This window comes from Rhinolophus sinicus, chromosome 11 (genome assembly GCF_057876585.1).
Source record: "Rhinolophus sinicus isolate RSI-liver-muscle chromosome 11, RSI-T2T, whole genome shotgun sequence".
NCBI lineage: Eukaryota > Metazoa > Chordata > Mammalia > Chiroptera > Rhinolophidae > Rhinolophus > Rhinolophus sinicus.
In genome coordinates, this window is record NC_142511.1 from 10,806,898 (window position 1) to 10,825,975 (window position 19,078).

A 19,078-nucleotide genomic window follows, 5' to 3' on the forward strand; every position below is an offset into this window, starting at 1 on the left:
TATTAAGTTTTTTAGCAAAAAGACAGCATTGCTTGGCTTTTTTCATTCTCGAAAATAAAGGAAATAATGAGAACACCATCCCCTTAAAAACAGGTAACCTGGATACTAAATTGAAATAGGAGCAAGGAGGAAGGGAACTAGCATTTCCTGGGAACCTGCCATAGGCCAGAAACACTGTTACATGCTTACGCACATTATCTCTGAATTTGCACGATGACTGTAAAGCTGGTGTTATCTCTACTTTACAGTCGAAGAGATTGAGATCTAGAAAGGCTAAGACACTTTCTCAAAGTTACATAGTCATAAAATGGTAATCCTTGGGTAGACTGCTCATGGGCTAGCATTGTCTTATGTGATACATGTACGAAACCAGGCACTTTACAATAATTACCATTAAATACCAGAGAAGACTTTTGAATAGTGATATAACAGGTCACTTCTTTTTGAGTTGGATTCAGTATAGGTTACTTCTAACATCAGAGTGAATTTCCAGAGTGACATCAGAAATAATTTTGCATGGAAAGAAAAATGAATGGACCCATTCCTTACTGTGAAGCCGCTTTATTAAATATAAGCCACTTTGCCTACCATCTTTAACCACAAAATGATTTGAGCTGAGTACATGATTACTGTAACACAATTTTTCTTAAAGGCTGCCAAAATACTTTATAATTTTCTGTTGGCAAGTAGACTATTTTATACATGCAAATGTTGAGGTATTAGGCTTTCAGAAACGTCTTCTAAGACCTGTGCATGACAAGCGAATGGTAGATCAGACAGTGCCACAGCTTTCGTAACCCCTACAGTGGGAAGTCTGAATAAGAACCACCTTGCTTCTACTTTCAAAGAGCCCATTCCATCCTTCGCCTCCACAGGACGTCAGCTGGACTTCATTAAAGTCAGATCAGCAAAAGCTCAGTGAGGTACTGTTCACCCTCCACTGGCAAATACTAACTGCCTCTCAAAAAGGGGTCATAGATTAAAACAAGAATGAATAAAAACCCTACGGAATTCAGTTGGATCGTATAGTATGGTTTAGATCTTAATTCTAGACTTGATTTAGAATACTTCTTTCAAAGACTGCACTTTAAAAAAACTTTACAGATATTAGAAGACAAACTTTGGATTCTACTTCCAATTATACTAACTTAACTTTCAACGTATTGACCTCTGAATTTCCATTAAAGCAACTCTAATGACGAAGGTCAAGAATATGTGCTTCACAGCAAGGCACCATTTAAATACCAACATCTACAGAAGTGTCCTTCAGAAAAATCTATTACAAAAAATAAAAAATCAAACTTCATTTGTAAAATAAATAACTGGGGAATGATTTACCTTTCCAAAAAAGATGTCACATAGCAATGGAGCTTCCTTGTCAGAATAGCTTTCTGAACTGGCTAGAAATTAGGAGTGTCTAATCCAATTCTCATTATATAGATGGGGGCAGATGAGGTCCAAAAAGGTTACTGTACCCATTAAAATGTGGGTTTATTTATAAACAATTTAGATATATGTATATAGAAAGGCACCTAATGAATAAAACAAAGAACAAGAATATTTCAAGTTCAGTGATAATCCACCACTTGAAATCTTGTCCAAAGGAAATCACATGATATAAAATCTTTGGCAAACATATCCCAAGGTTCCTGCCTAAGATGCCTCTTAAAGCCATATGTCAGCACTGATATGATCCCAAGTTTTTTTATTCAAGGAAGCTGCTTTCTAGTACATATGCTAAAGACAGCTGGTTGTTTTACATCTAGTTATGCTAATCAAACGGCTTAGCCATATAGTTTCAAAATACAAACAATACCTTAATGATACAAGATTTTACTTAAATGATATTTTCACTGAGGTTTTTAAACAATAGGTTATTATCTAGATAATTTGAGATTAACTATTTCTTCACTTCGATTGGTTTTTTTACACTCTGATAGCTGCTTGCTTGCTTGCTCTGGATACCTCCCGAAAGGCTGTCAAGCAGTTGTATATGGAAATGTCAATAACATGGGTTGCAAGAGTTCCAGAATTCAGATGGTGAAAGAGGCCGCCATCCAAACCCAGTAAGACTCACCCTTCACAATGCAAAGTGATTACAAATCCATCAAGAAACCAAATGGTTTCTACAATAGTAATTCTTCCTTTTGCCCAGAAATATAGTATACTAAGAACTAAAGAGGAAAAATGACAACTGATTTGGAGGAACGAGAGGTATAGACAAACAGGACACCACTGAAGTAACTTCCCAAAGCCAGCAGTCTATGCCCTCATTTTTGCTCTAAGAAATAAGTCTGACAACACTGAAGATAGGTTTTTTATTTTTTTCACCTAGAGGAATTCTACGTGGGAAACTGACATTTAATTCATACGAAAAAGTGGTTCCAGAGTTGACCTATTAGTTTAAAATTAAGGGAAAGAGTTCTGAGAAGTTTGCTGTTTCTTACACAAATAACACAAAGGCATCATATTCCTTACCCTGACAACTTGCCGAGTACTTGTGATGAAGGCTTTTCTTATACTCAATTCGGTGGCGTCGAGATTGAATTTTCTAGGATTGGCTTCAACTATGCGTGGGTCAAAAAGTCAAGGTAAAGCCATGTCATCATAAAAAGTCTAATAAATGATGTCACGTTAAACCATTGATTGTCTCACAGACAAACAGTAAAGTCTGGCCCAATGTGTCTGACCCACGGTCACCTTGACACTAACCATTCTCAGACTTTCTCTGCCCACAGCCATAGGCAGACCCTTGCCCCCAAGGCAGAGAGGACCTGCCAGGCTAAGAGCTCCAGCCCTGACGGGTCACTACATGCCCAGGGCGGGCTGACCGAGAGCCAGGGGCTGGGCTCTTTCAGATGCCTGCTAGCACTTCGTAGCTATTGTTTTTCTTACTCCAGATCACCTTTTCCATGACACCTTTCACAAGCCTTTTTCATTTGCCACCCCAAACCATTCCACTTATATCAAGAAGCTCGCCCTGCTTCTTAATCTAGAGAGATGGAGGCTTCCCAGGGAAGCTTCCTGACCTCACCCTCAGGGTAGTCCTGCAGCCCCATGTCAGGCGCCCACAAGGCTCTCAACTTTCCTCTCCTAGTGTGCAGTATGTATTTGTGCTATGATGGAATTAATGTCGGTTCCCCTGCCCCCAGGCCCTCTTTACCCTCCACTGTAAATTCCATGAGGGTTGGTACACTGTTTTGCTTATCATTCCAGCTTCAGTAACAAACAAAATGTCCAGCACATGGTACACTCAATAACTATTGACTAAATAGCATCTCTGAGTATCTATTAAAACTTCTGTCCTTTTTCTCTCACAATTTCTCTATTTCCCCCAATCTTTTTCTCTTCCCTCCTATCAAGGGAAAACGTAACTCCCTGGAACTGTGCTTTTTTTTTTTTTTAATTTTTATTGGGGAGTACTGGGGGACAGTGTGTTTCTCCAGGGCCTATCAGCTCCAAGTCATCCTTCAATCTAGTTGTGGAGGGCGCAGCTCAGCTCCAAGTCCAGTCACCATTTTCAATCATTAGTTGCAGGGGGCACAGTCCACCATCCCATGGAGGGAACTGAACCGGCAACCTTATTGTTGAGAGTTCGCGCTCTAACCAACTGAGCCATCTGGCTGCCCCTCCGGAAGCTCAGTGGCAGCTCGTTGTGTTCAATCTAGTTGTTGAGGGTGCTGCTCACCGGCCCTTGTGGGAATCGAACCTGCAACCCTGTTGTTCAGAGCTCACGCTATAACCAACTGAGCCATCTGGCTGCCCCCTGGAGTTGTGCTTTTGATGCCGCCCTCTAGCATATTCTGTTCCACTCATTTTAGAGAACACACTTGTCTTTGAATAATTTAAAAGGTGGCTGGCGTCATTACGATTGGTAGAAATGATGTGCTCCACACTTTAACAGAGAATCCCGTGCTGAGTATGGGGGATCCTGACAAAGTCTGGTTCGCTTGATGTTTTTATCACAATGAGAGAAAAAACAAAACAGAGCTCAGAACATGCAACCAGCATATCTTCAACCTAAAGTTTTAATTAAATGGGATTTTTCCCGTGGAAAAGGCCACGTAACGTGGCTTTTACAGTTTTCTGGTTCATCAGTCCGATCAACGGACGTATTTATTAGTAACATCGACAGCGAAACTTAGCACCACACACGTGCTTTTCCTAAATGCAGTTTCAGGGCACAGATGCCTCTCAAGTAGACACTGGCAGTGTCCCGTCCCTTCTTGAACAGGAGGAAGACAGTCTACAAAAGGAGTTTCTTTTGATCTCTCATGACCAATGTGGCACAGGGCTCTGTATGTGCCTCTGTGTGATCACAACTGCTAACACTTTCACAGACGCCCACTGCGTGTCAGGCTCCGTTCCAAGCTCTTTACCTGTTAAACTTCCAACAACCGTAGGAGCGCGGTGCTATTAGCATCCCAACTTGCTACCGGAAAGCAATCTGAAGCACAGAGCCATGTGCCTAGTCACACAGTGACCAGCGGGCCAGGACTCAACACGCAGCCTGACGAGGGCATAGCCACTGTAGGACGCTGCCTCTCCACAGCAGGGGATGCCCTGCGCTCTAGAAGAAACTGGCTGCTCTCCCTGGGCAATTCTTTTAAGTATGTCGGGGTACACATAAGAGCAACATCCGTCGATTATAAAAGGAAATGCCCGATCTATGTGTTTGAGACATCTGAATAAAAAACTCGCCCATTTCATCTGCCTGTTGGGCCCACAGGGCACAGATGCCACAGAAAAGGATATTGATGGTTTCGTCCAGGTCCTCTAGGTCCCACTCTATGCTGCGGAGGTTGTTCCTCAGCTCGTTGGTGGTCCAGTCTGTTTCCTCCCGCGTTGCCGTGGAGGGGTCCTGGAGGAGCTCCGTCCATCGCTGAAACAGCCCCTGGGCAGTGTTGACTGCTTTCTGTACTTCTCTGTGACCAAGGTGAGGGAGAGGAAACGAAGGTGAGGAAGAGGAGGACAGGTTCCCTAAACAAGTCACTACGTGACTTAAGTGAACACTTACGGGCACACACCATCCTCGGCAACCACCATTCCCACAAGTGTTGGTAAGTCTTTCTAGAAGGCTCCTCACGGACAAATATCAAAGTTCAAAACTGTAAAGTAACCATCTGAGGATTATGTTCTCAGCTGAGGTTCAGAATAAAATAGCCATTATTTAAGCAGCTATAATACCAAGTTTGTTTGGGAAAGACAAAAATCTAATTTTGTTCTGAACAGACTATGCTTGAAGAAGTTTAAGAAGCAATCCTACAAATTAACTAAAGGGCCATTAACCTTCCCACATGCTGCCATTTGGTGGGATAGTAATTTATATTCAGATGTAAAAGTCTTAATACAGCTTTTCTTGTCTTGGGGGGGGGTGTGTAAAAGGGTGGAGAAAGGGCTCCTCTCACACAGCTAGCCTTTGCGGGGTTGAGTATTTTTATTTCTGACATTTTTAAACCCAAGATCTCATTAGAAGAGTTTCAAACATTATTAACTTAACACATATCTACTTCCCTGGACTAAGCAATGCTGTGGAGCAGACTGCTGTGTTTCTTGTTTAGAGACGGGGATTGGGCCGTAAATGCTATGATGGAGGATGCTTTTAGATTAGATACAGTCACCAGGTTTTAAACACTTGCCCCCCTACCATTGGGCCAATATCCTCCATTTAAATACTATAATCTAACACGATGGCATATAAAAGCCAAAAAGGAGTCATTGTATAATCACATGGTCTCTTGTGTGCAAAGATAATAACCTCACTGCTCTCACTAAAAGATCTGCTCTGGTTCTTCTGTGATTTCTCAACCAGCTCTCCTGGGTGTTCAGGGTGTCTGCTGTCTACAGCGTCAAGACAGACTCTGCATGCATCCTATTCCTGCTGACATTTCAAGTACCAGAAGAGAAAGCACTAACAAAAATAAGGAAAGTGCCTTACAATATTCCAGTCTGCGGAATACTGATGAGAACTAAAAGGCTGAGTGTTAAACGTTTCGCTATCAGGTCCGGGCTGACTAATAAATCACTGAGCTGTACGACCAGCAATGACTCTACCAAGGGACGTTCATATCCACTTGATGGGTTAGGTAAGTCTTCTCCTGGTTTCTCTCATGTCAGCCTTTACTTTCAGCGCTAATGAGAAACTCTACTTGAGATAAATGGGAAGGACTAAGTAAGTGAGATGTAAATTTACTATCTTTACTCGTTACTGAGGTGTCTGGCTGATTTGGTGGAGAAAGGGGTACACATCTCCCCATAATACCACATACTTGGTTTATCTGTAAGTGTTTACTATCATCTATGATAACGGAAGACAGTTAAAGAGGGATCTATAGCAATATCTCATTTTAAAGAATATAAAATGTATCAACTCTGTAAATATAAATTCCTTTTTGAGAACTAAACCTAAGTTTTCAAACCTAAGAAGACACGGGCAAGGGCATATCATGTTTTCTACAACCAGTACACAAGTCTGATGCTGGAATTCAATTTTCTTAAGCAGCAATCCATACTTTTTTCCTTGTCTCTCTTTTTGGTCTCAGGGCTCTTTTGCACTCTTCAAAATTATTGACGATTCCACAGAAATTTATGTAGAAATTCAAACAGACATTTAAAAAAATTTATCAATTAATTAAAGCTATAACGAACTTACTACATGTTAACACGTTTGTGAAAAATAACTAAATAACTTCTGAAACAAAAAAAGTAGAGATCAAAGTGGAACTGTTTAACATTTTTATTTTTGCAAATCTCTCTAATATCTGGTTTAACAAAAGGCAGCCGGATGCTCATGTTTTCACATTCAGTCTGTTGACATACATTTTGGTTGAGTATATGATGAAACTCCAGCCTCATCCAGATATACAGTCGGGAGAGAGAGGAGTATTTTAATAGCTTTCGCAGATAATTGTGGATATTCTTTTTGCTACCATACCAAAATGTGACAAATGGCAGTTTATTAAAGGTTAGTTGCAATGTGGAACCTGAAACTGTAGCAAACTTTGAACTCTCATACATTACAATGTATTTTGAACGGATCTTTTACCCACATATGATTTTATAACTTCATGACTGGTCATTTGAAAATGTATCTTTCAAATGCTGACTCACTTCATTACACAATATCCAAAATCACATAATAATATCACCACCAATCTCATCAGAAAAAACTAAAGTATTGGGAATTTGTAAGGTAACATTAGTTGGTATAAGCTTTCCAAAATTCTATTTAAAAAATGGGGAGGTTCTAATGTTATCATCAGCAAAAATACTGTCAGCTGTTATCCATGAAGTGACAGGTTCATTCTCATTCATTTTTAAGAGAATATCTCAAGTATTTTTTAGATAATTTTGAGATCTGAGAACATATTCAAGTCTTAATAACCAATCTGTCAGTTATTCTTTCAAGTAAAAGTGAGATTCTGTGTGGTGAAGAAAGCGAGCTGTTTCAGCCTGCATCTCAATCTCAGAAGTGCTTTTCGTGGAAACAGCCATCTTATTTCACAATATAGCAAAAGTGCTTTATGCACGCTTTCATTTTGACACAGAATATTAAAATGTGTAGTAAGGCAGGGAGAAAACTTTCTCAAATTACATATCTGATGAAGGACATATCTAGAATATAGTAACACTCCCAAAATTTCACAAGAAAACAAGTCAATTTTAAAAAGGGCAAAAGATTTGAATAGTCACTTCACCAAAAAAGACAGAGAAATGAAAACTAAGCACACAAAAAGATGTTCAGTGTCACTGGTCATCAGGAAAATGTGAACTAAATCCACAACAAGATACCACTACATACTTCAAATGGCTTAAAAAAGAAAACAAAAAACAAAACTGAAAATGCCAAGTGCAGACCAGGTGCTGATGTCACTGGAACTCTCGAGCGTTACTGGTAGGAAAGCAAAATGGTCCAGCCATCTTGGAAAACAGTTTGGCTGTTTCTTAAAATTAAATGTACACTCACCATATAACCCAACAATCCAACTCCTAGGTGGGTAAACAGTAATTTTCCAATGACTTGTGGGGAAAAAAATTTCTCTTTGCTGCGCTACCTACAGTTATATACACTTTTGACCGTCGACCTGCGGCTGTTTCCACAACTCTCCTGGATAACACTGCCGCCAGTGACGCTGCAGGTCACAGCCGTGACCTGAACTCTTCTTCATTTTCAGTGTACTTGACACTACGGCCTTCATATCTACTTTCTTGAAACTCTCTCTTCCTTTTACGACATTGTACTCCTCTAGTTTCTACCAATTTTCTCTTTCCTCTTCCTCCATTTGGTCCCCATGTTTCTTCTTCAGTAGTCTTTTTGCAGCTTCTAGGTCCTCATCGACACACAGGTTCAAAAGATGCCTTTCTGACCCCAACTGCATTTCCAGCCCTAACCATTCACTCAGAATTAACTCCTACATTTTCAGCTGCCTATAGGACTATTCCGTTTGCCTAAAACCAAGCTAATCATATCCTCCCTACAAACAAAACAAAACAAGCAAGTATTCAGACAAAAAGACAAAGCAGGGGGAAAAATCTGCTTCCTTCTCTCACTTCCCCATTTTAGTAAATAGTGCCACTATTTTCCAACAGTCAAAACTTGTCTAGACAAGCGTCATCACTGACTCTTCCTCTTCTTTCTCACCTTGCACAACCTCTACTTAAGCTCAATCATTGGATTTGAGATCTGGAAGGAACTTTCAAGATAACTAGTCTGCACTCATTGAGCAAATAAGAGAGCTGGGGCTCAGCCACGTTGGCTTCTTGCCTCAAGTTCTTCTGACTCTGAGGACGAGGTACCATTCACCAGTAAGACCTATTCAATCCATCTTTGCTAAGGCTCCAGGCAAATCTATTTTCTTTGTGGACTCAGAAGACCTGGGTTTAAGCCCTGAAAAGTTGTGTGACCATAGGCAAGTGGATAGTAACTGCTAGTTAAAACTGCCTTCTGATTAAGAATTTACAATAGGAAACAGGTTAAATTGAAACTCCTCGGCTGGGTATTCCATGCGTCCGCTTCCCCCAAACTGGCCAGCCTTAATATCCAACCTGATTTCTCACTAAAGCAAATTCGGTTTCAGGTCACAGGTTGTCTTCCCATCCTCCCTTTTCTCATTCCTGGCTCTAGACTTCTGCTAGCTGCTTCCCTTAAGGCCCAGATTGAGCCCCCACTTGCCTCACTCAAGTGTCCTTGACCAACATTCCCTTTGCAGGGGGGTGGAAGGGGGGGCTGTCTTTCCTTTTTTCAGTCTCCAGGGTATCCCAACTCTATTCCAAAATCTTACACACAACGCATATTGTCTTTCACATACACTCTCACATGCTGCCTAATGTTCTCCAAACTAAACTACAATTTCAGGAGCCAAATATTGTATTAGGCATTCAATTCATTTAAAAGCAATGTTTGCAAAGTTGTTTTTTACAATGAACCATCTGATTCTGATTTTTTTTAAAATAGGAAATGTGATTTGACTTACATTCAATTGTACTGAACTAAAATTACTCTGCAAGTAAGGATTAATTTTTTTTCACAGTGACTATACCAATAAAAAGACTTTTCTCAACACTGTGAATCAAATGCACAATGCCTGCCTTCAAAGAGCTCATACTCTAGTGTTAAAAAGGTTGTATATACAGACAAGAGATGGATAGAGGCTACCACAAGATAACACATGCCATCTTGCTCATCTGCTTACTTATGCCATTATTTCAACACTGATCCACAGCCAAGAACCTGGGAATAAAACTCTCCTTGTTCAGCCACACAAAGCCTCCAAACCAGCAAAATATTACAGAGCCGTCCCCTTTCACGCCTTTCACCTAAAGGAGAGGCTCACTCGGTACCAACATACTCCATAGTCCAAGGCTCAAGTCTGTGGTTTTCTCAGTGGTCTGTTTGATTAGAAGTCGCACATGCTAAAGGTTTGCCAAAACAAGAAAGGGAAAACAACTATAGAGCCCAAAACTTAAAATGGATTCGCTCATCAAACAAGCACTGCATTAAGTTCCCAGATGAAAATGACACAATTCAAACACGGTATTTTTCTCCTGGCAAAATAGTCACTATTTCTTCAAATGAGAATCCCAGTATTGGCAAGGGATCAGGGAAATGGGCCCCTCACACCCTGGGGTGGGGAGTCAAGTGGAGACAGGCGTGTATTTTAGAGGGCAATCTGAAATATGCATCAGAAGCTTTGAAAATGTGCATGCCCTCTGATTGAGCAATTCTATTACAGGAATACAGGCTATGGGAAAATCAGAAACGGCAACAGAGACTTGTGACAAACAGGCTTGACACTATATTAATTGTAATACTGAAAAAATTAGAAACATCGTAAATGTCATCCTGGGTGATAAATTATATTACATTTATATGACAAAGTACAATGCAATCAGTAAAAGCCCTCCCTGCCACATTTTAAGGATATAAAATAACACAGGTGAAAAGATTATAAAACAGTATAATCCTAATTTCTAAAATGAGTATTAATATTAATAATAATACACATATATGAAAACCTTGTCCTTTCCACCTCCAAACTTATGAACTTGAAGTTTTTCTTGAAGTTTTCTTTACTAAGTGTTATTTTCTTCATTTCTAAAATGATGGTAAGAGTACTAATACCTATTTCATAAGGATTAAAAAGACTATTCCTGTTGGGTTCTTAGCACAGAGACAGATATATAATAAGAGATCAAAAATGGATTGATAGTATCATATAAAACTATTAATAGAAACAAAGATAAAAAAAGACACCAAGATTTTAACTAATTATTGGAGGATGGTGGCATTTCAACAAGTTTTTATTCTCTTTTTTATATTTTTATTTCCTAAGTTTTCTAAAATAAGCATGCCTTAATTTTAACATTATTTTAAATGTTACTCAGAAAAAAAAAAAAATAACCAATAAGACATGGTCTTTCCTTTCAACAAGGGCAGCCTATTTGGATGAAAACATAGAGAATGTTTATTGAACAATTAATATGTGCCCCAAACTGAGCTAGGCAATTTACGCATGTATTATGTATTAAATGTATTAATGCATGTAATCCTAATGACCAATAAAGTAGGCATTATTAAGCCAAGTTTGTATGTGAAAAAACGGGTTCCGAGAGGATGATTAACTTGCCAAAAATTACACCAAATAATCGATAGAACTGAGATTCCAACCTTGGATTAGCCCGATTACCCAAGCTCAGTTCTTACACCAAACCTCACCGCCTCCCAAAGTCCCATAAAAGGAAACACTGCCCCCAGAAGACACATTTTCATACTTCTCCTCACAGAACCCATGAGCACCTGCCACGCCGTGTTTGGTTCCTCTGTATGCTGCGTGTCCCTGGAATGTGAGCTCCGTAAGGACAGGGATGTTGTTTGCTCGCTCCTGTGCCCTCGGCTCTCAGTAAGTACTTTGGAATGAAGGATTCGGAAAGGAGAAATGACCTGAGCATGTCTCTGTGGCCTTAGCTGGTAGCAGTGTGATGCTCGCGGCAGAAGCTGCTTATACGAGTCCAGGTGGGAGGGGGCAAGGACATGAACTAGAGCATTAGAGAAGGTTCCAGAGAGAGCCCCGTGGTGGCACATACTGGCCACAATGACCAAGTGGTCCTGGGACTGAAGGAGAGAGGGCGGAGTCAGGAGTGAGGAGGGCTAGGAGGAGGATGCATGGGTCAGGTGTTGGTAGGGAGGAGGAAGGAGAAGAGAAGGGGCGGAGATGCACGCCACAGGGTGGGAAACAGGGAATAATGACTGGAAAAGAGAAAAACACTCAGGAGAGAGTTGGGTTAGAGTGACTGGGGAGCAGGTGTGTACACACCCAGGGAGCACGGGCGGGAATGGGGACTATCACGCTCACCCCGCGAGAACACACACAAGGATCAACTAGAGCAGCTACGCTTAAGGGATGGATGAGGGACAGAGGTGACAGCAGAGCCAGGAGGTTCAGGACGAGGTCTGAATTACACTGTAGTGGAAATACCGTGGTGAATGGCTGCGTAGAGTGGGTGCCTGGGGACTGAGAGCTTCCAGGACCGTGGTCAAGTTCACTGCACTGAGGCAGGCGCTGCTGAGCACTGAGCTGTGGGCAGGCAGAGTCCGACGAGGGAGAGGAGGGCTGACTCATGCAGGCCATGAAGTGTTTGGACTTTATTTTGTAGGGAGCTGGCAGCCACTAAGTGATGGGAAGTAGGGAAACCCTTCTTAGAGTCCAGAAAATTACTCCTGTGCTACCCACATGGAGCTGTGAAGCCACATGTGCCTACTGAACGCTGGAAATTTGCTAGTGTGACTGAAGAATTAAAACTATAATTTAAATTAAACTTTAAAAACTGATATGCAATTCAGTTACCAGAAAATATTTAAGAATGTTGGGAACAATTTGGGTATATGAAGCTACTTTTCAACTATAAGTTTAATAAATACAGATCAAGTATTTCTGATGAAAATTTCACATCCAAATTGAGATGTACTATAAGTGCAAAATATATACCAGGTTTTGAAGATGTCATACTAAAAAGTAAAGTATCTCATTACTAATCTGTATATTAATCATGTTAAAACATTTTGAACCTATTAGGTTAAAGACGACATTAAAATTAATTTCACCTATTTCTTACTGTTTAATGTGGCTACTAGGAAATGTAGAATGGCATACATGGCTCACATTATATTCTGTATAACACTGATCCAACAGAACCCAGGGCAGGGGAGAGGAAAGAGACTGGGAGCAGGAAGACCAATTAGAGACTCTGGTAAGAGTCCAGATGAGACACAGTCCTGAATTATCTGAATTCTACCCATCTTCAAAATCTGATTCAAGATTTACTACTACCTCCAAAAGCTTTTCCAATCATTACTCATCCCTAATGAGTCACCTTTCTCCAAACTCCTGGGTCACCCATCTTCTCTAGCATTCACCTCAGCACTCAATCATTTCCACTTGCTTTTGTGGCCAGTTATTTCTCAGTTTAGACTATCAGCTCCTAGGCTAAGGGCCACAGTTAGGTGTCTTTAATTTTTCTACATTGTGTGATGTGTTTTCAATACATTTAATAAACAGAGGTGCATGGCTCCTCAAGTAGTCTGTCACAGTCTGTCTGACAGACTGTATGTGGCTAAATTTACCTTTGCACAGCAGAAGATATTGAGAGTCTCATTTCCTTCATATACGTGAAGGGCAATAAAATGATGTCAAAATCAACCAAGACTCCAGGCCAATGTTCCAATACAGCAGTGATATCTAATCAGTGAGCAAGCACAGACTGTCTTGGATACTCTCAGGGAAAAAAAGAAAAAAAAAGTCCAGATGGCACAGCAATTTAGCATTTTCACAAATTCTATTAAAAATCAAGCAAACAAAATTTTTCTGATTCTCTCTGGTCTCCATGGCCAGAGATAACCTTTGCAACCTAAGCATCAAGAACTTTTCATTCAGGGGAAAAACACACAGTTTTAACATTTAAAAGTTAATCCCTAAATCGATTCTAACAAATAACACATTTTCCAGGTAGAGAGCCACATATTACTAAAAAATCTACAATTCGGCATTTTCCCACCTAAGTTAAAGGACAGTGGGGTCGAAGGGGGATCCAAGATGGTGGAGTAGATAAATGCTGTGCTTGCCCCCTTCTGTGACCACATTAAAATTACACCTAAATTATAGAACAATCAACCTGGAGAACCACCTGAAGTCTAGCTGAACAGAAGTCCTATTACTAAGGCGATAAAGAAGAAGCCATGTCAAGACTGGGGAAAAAATTAATTAAAGGTGAAGAAAAACCTTTTTAGGGAAACGTTAAGAAACTTATAAATATATTTACTGTATCGTAAATAATAAAGTATTTCACCTAAAGCACCATTTACATTTTCTAAGAACCCTTACAAAAATAAGTAAACACCCAGGTACCTGGTCAGCTTTCACCACTCCCCAAATAGGAAGTAAGCAGCACCTAGTTGAAAGCAAAGGGACCCTTTATGATTTTCAGTACTGATCATCTGGGAACTTTGTGGTTCTCAAATTTATGTTTGTTTGACATTTAAAACATAAAGTTGACAAGTGGTAACAACGTTAAGAATCCATCTTTCTTGCAGTTGTTTAATGGCTACAAAACCGATACAGTAACAAAGTGTTATTAAAGTTTCTATCGCCAAACAATCCAACAATCAAAGATGGAGTCAGGACAGCTCAAAGGGAAAAACAAGTAGGGAAACCTGTCAAATAGCCTGGATGAAATCAGGGAGTTGAAAAGAAAGCACTCATTTCCTTTAGCACTGTGGGAAAATCCCGGTGCTAATAGGAAGCCGAGGAAAGTTTAGTTTGGCTGATTTCATTTTGTTTTCCTTCCAACATCATCACTGAGTATGAACGATTGCTTTCCTCCCCTCCCATTACTCAATAAAAACTCCCCCACTGAATTGAGCTGTCTTCCGCAGCCATCCTCCCCAGCCTCCCAGATCCACAGCGCCCCAGCCTCCCAGCCTGCAAACGTGCCTGGACGCCTCCAGGCCGGTTGTGGTCCCACCAGTCTGCCGGCCAGCGCTCCCATCTCAATGGACAATGGGAGCTCACCCCCGTCAACACCAACTACAAAGCTCAGGAGGGCCATTTCCCTTTTCCTGCCCAGATGCTGTTTTCCCTCCTTCGAAGCAGGGCCTCATGCTCCACTAGAGCTGGGACCCGCGTCTCTCTACCCACCTGCAGAGCTGCTGAACTCCTCGACCCCCAAATAAGTTACACCGCAGCGCACAGGCCAAAGGGGACCCCCTCCCCAGGGGATTGGTTGGAGGCACGGATTTCACAGAGCAGGTAGGACGGGGAGGGGATGTCTCTGGACTCTTGGTCAAGGCTCTGAAGGCTAAGCCGTCCCCACCGTCCCCTCCCCAGCCTCAACTTGTCTCCCCTCCCCCTCCAGCAAGGAGAGCGGGGAGGTGCGGGCAGGCAGCATCGCCACCTCCCCCTTCAGTGGAACTCTCGGCGACACTCACCCTTTCACCACAAAGAAGGGGTCCTCCATGGACATGGCTTCCCGGCCCCCAGCCGCCTCACGCCCGCTCCACGCACCGGGCGCCCGCGCCCTCCGATCCTCCCTCCGCCCACCCGATGGGCCTCCCGCAGCCGCCGGCGCCTCAGCCTGGGGACCCCAGAGCAGCGGGCGCGCGCAGGCCGGGGTGATGCGGACCGCGGCTGGTCCAGCACTCGGTGGGATTGCAGATCGAATCCCAGACTCCGGCGCCGGCCCCCGCAGCTGCCTCCTCCCCCAGCTCCTCCCGCTGGTCCGGCCGGCCTGACCCCGCCCCCGGGGCCCACAGCCTGGGCCAACCACGAACACAGCGCGCTGCACCACTTCCGCACCCGCGCTCACGTGACCAGGACCTGCCCCCGCCCCGTCGTGGGCGGAGCCTAGGCAAGCGTCGCTCGACCCTGGAGGCGGGGCTCCGGGAGAGAGGGAGAGGGGCCAGTCTTCTCTCAACCCGCTCCTCAGGATTCAGGGGGAGGAGCCGCCTTTTCTCTCCGAGGAAGACAGGTAGGTTTTCAGGATGTGAGGTAGTACCTGAATTGCACAATCCTTAGAACTTTTCTCTACGTACTTTTAATACTTGATTTTGATAACGTATAAATCCATCTCACCCTCGACTTACAGTAAAGCGTGCTCATATACATGATCTGATTATGACAATGTTGCACAATTCCTTTAGGTCTTACTATGTGTCCAGCATCGGGATAAAGGCTGTTTATGCATTATCTCAATGTATCGTGTCGGGGCGAGGTATTATTATTCCCATTTTGTAGAAGAGAAAAGTTCAGAACGGTTTCAAGATTTCCTGTGGTCACACAGCCTGGACAGGGCAGAGCCACAGGTTCTGTCCACCTTTAACCAGACTGGTGTGTATTTTCGTTTGCTGTGTATTTTGCAAGTAATTAGTAAGGTAATTTTTTCATACAGCATATGGTGCTTCCCAGGAGAGAGCACCTTTGAGGGACAAAGAAGGGGCCACGCATGGCAACCTGCTCTCAGCTATGGTTCAAGAGCTCTTCCCAACGCATTTTGGTCAGAACAATTAGCCAACTCTTACGCTAGATGTGCTATGTGGGTTGTGAACTTCAATCGCTGATAATCACTGAGCAGTTACTGTGTGTCAGGCACTGTGCTGTTATCTCAGTTGCTCGCACAGTGAGGTAATTACTGTTAGTGTCCCCATTTTACAAATGAGAGTTCAGACTCTTGGAGGTTATGTGACTTGCCCAAGGTCACCAGTCTTTCTGGAGTTGGAAGAGTCCTCTGAGCCAGACAAACCCTGTTTGAACCAGGGTTCTATTATTCAGTTCCTCATCTATAAGAAGTGAAGAAGAATATTTACTTCATGGGCTGTTATGAAGGTTAAATGAAAATGCAGGTACACGCCCAAGGCCCCAGCGGAGTAAGGTAGTGAAATCAGGGAAACCAGTCAGGAAGCTGCTGTGCTCATCTGGTCTGAAGGGATGAGGACCAGACCAGGATGAATCTGACAGATATTTCCAAGGGAAAACAAAACAAAACACCTAGATATGATGAGAGATTGAATGGGGTTAGGGAGGAGACAGGTGTAAGTCCAGGCTTCTCGGAGACCTGGAGGACTAGTGGAGGTCAGATGTGGGGAAAAGAAACTATTGGGAGAGAACTGTTTATTAGGCTGTGGACATATTGAGATGGGGAGGTGGAAAAGGGTCATCATCTTTCATTCCTTCAACAAACACATGTAAATTGAGGGGCAGATGAGAATGGTGACTACGAGCCACACTTGGAGTCAGATTGCCTGAGTTCAAATCCCAATTCTGCTACTTCCTGTTGTGTCTTGGGCTTCCTCTCTCACTGTCCTGAAGTAGACACCATAATAGTGCCTTTTGCATAGAGTGTCATGAGGATTCAAAGAATTGATGTGTGAAAAGTGCTTAGAACAGTGCTTGGCACGCGCTGTGTGATCTTACTATGTGCTAAGTGCTAAAGACAGAGAAGAACAGCCTTGGTCCTTGCTGTGAAAGAATTCTCAGACCCGTTAGAGAAATAGGCAGTTACACACAAGGAGAGAAGGGCACAGGTTGCCATAGAAACACAAAGACAAGATACCAATTTGGGGGGGGGGGGGTTGTTTCTAAGCAATGGCTGGAGGCAGCCAGGAGACTGCATTGCAGCCTGTGGGGGAGCCACGGCAGAGGGTGATGCTGGCATGTAAGGAACAGGATGTAACAGGAGGCGCTAAGGCTGGAGTCTGACAAGGTCAGATGACCAGGGCCCTTGATTATGATGTTAAGAACTGTAGACACTCTCCTACAGATCATGGCAGCTGAGGGAATTGGCAGGGTCAGACTGGCATTTGACACTGTGGTGGCTGGGAGGTCAACTGGGAGGTCATGGTCTAGAGGAGGAGAGATGAGGGTGTCTTGAGATAGGCTCATGGCAAATAGGATGGAGAGGAGGGATGCATTTGAGAATAAGTTAAAGGCAAAGTCAGTGGACTTGGTGACTGATTGGTTCAGGGTGTTAGGGGGTTGCTGAAAGCAGAGGGAGGAAGGCTTGCAGGCCTTTCTGGAGTTGGAAGTACGTAGGTAGTTGTTAGTTCCAATCACCAGGAAAGAGAACACAGGAGGAAAATTAGATGGAGGGTGGATGTAAATTAGCTGCTAGCATATTGGTTTTCCCCACTGAACTAGAAGCTTCTGGAGGGAGGGGAGACTATGTCAATATTATTTTACCTCAATGCCTAGCATACCCTCTGGTTATCTATTCCATGAGCTTATTAGTTAAACCACAAATGAGAGGTCAGAAACACAGCAGAAGCATAGAAGATAGAGGACAGAGGCTTGGAGAATTCCCATAATAAGGGATTTGTAAAAATACCAGCAATGGACATAGTGAAGGGTTGAGATATGAAATGTGTATTGGAGGGTATGGGTGTCCCTTTCTTTAATGTCACCCTCCTTCACCCTCTCTCAACCCAAACAAGACATTGGCCTCCACTGCCCTGGGAACAGGGAAGCTATAGTTAAAATGCAAGCATCTTTTCATGGGCTTATTGACCATTTGTATATCTTCTATGGAGAAATGTCTATTGAAGTTTTTGCTCTTTTTTTAATTGGGTTGTTTCAGGTTTTGTTGTTGCTGAGTTCACCCTGCATCCTTTTTGAAATAACACTGAGTAAGGGAGAAAAGTGTTGCATAGATGTTAGATATTATACTCTTCATCATTATCTCAATCTTTTAAAAACCCTGAAATACATATGCGTGCTCTGGAATACTCCAGGAAACATTCGCTCACATTGGCTTGCACGGATCCAGCCATGGCTGTCTGCGTTTCCCAGCCCCAGCTACAGAAAGTATCCATCCACACACCTGTCCACACACACTGGTTATGTTTCCTTCACTCTCCTTGGTTGCTACCAGCACCTCTATCCTTACCCTCTACACACTGGTTTAAAATAAGGAGGAATTCTAGTCAAGTTATATATCCAACACTAGAAAATGATTAAGAGTTTATGGAATATCCATTTGATGGTCATTAGAAATGTTATTTTAAAGTATGTAATGACATGTATAGAAGATTGCAAGACAAAATTGTATATATGATATTTCAACTCTGTTCATTTTTATACATAGAAAAAATGTATTTAAAGTTTGGCATAATGAAATGTTTACTTGGATCATCAGAAATACAAAAAGTAAAAACATAAAAATAAAAAATAAGAGAAGTGAGACAGTCGTGGCCACGTATGCAAAACTACAACAAAAGTTAGCAGTTTAAAATGATTAATTTTAGAGTAAGGCAAGTTAGAAATGTATAAATGAATGGATATTGGCGAGTATTAAAAGTTAAAATGTTATTGGAATTCGGTGAAATTCTTGACGAAACAGTGAATTTGAACCAGTGTAGGAGGACAGGTATGATCTTTACGATCTCTATGAATTTGTTGGTGTGCAGGGAAGGAGCAACCACACTCTGGTGGTGAAGTAGTGAATAACAACAGTAACAATGATTGTTAATTACTACGTATGTAGCAGACATTGTGCTGAGCAACATACACACATAACCTTCAGAAGTGGCTCCAGA

At 42.3% G+C, this 19,078-nt stretch overlaps 1 protein-coding gene across 1 annotated transcript in view; it reads right to left on the reverse strand.

Moving 5' to 3' along the window:
• STX6 (syntaxin 6) overlaps nt 1–15,298 on the reverse strand; it is a 30,434-nt gene extending 15,136 nt beyond the window's left edge. The window contains exons 1-3 of the mRNA XM_019734272.3: nt 14,981–15,298; nt 4,756–4,925; nt 2,479–2,573 (exon numbers count right to left, since the gene is read on the reverse strand). Of these exons, the coding sequence (XP_019589831.3) occupies nt 2,479–2,573; nt 4,756–4,925; nt 14,981–15,015 (300 nt within the window). The 5' untranslated portion in view covers nt 15,016–15,298. The remainder of the gene's footprint in view (nt 1–2,478; nt 2,574–4,755; nt 4,926–14,980) is intronic.
• Between the last annotated feature and the right edge of the window lie 3,780 nt (nt 15,299–19,078).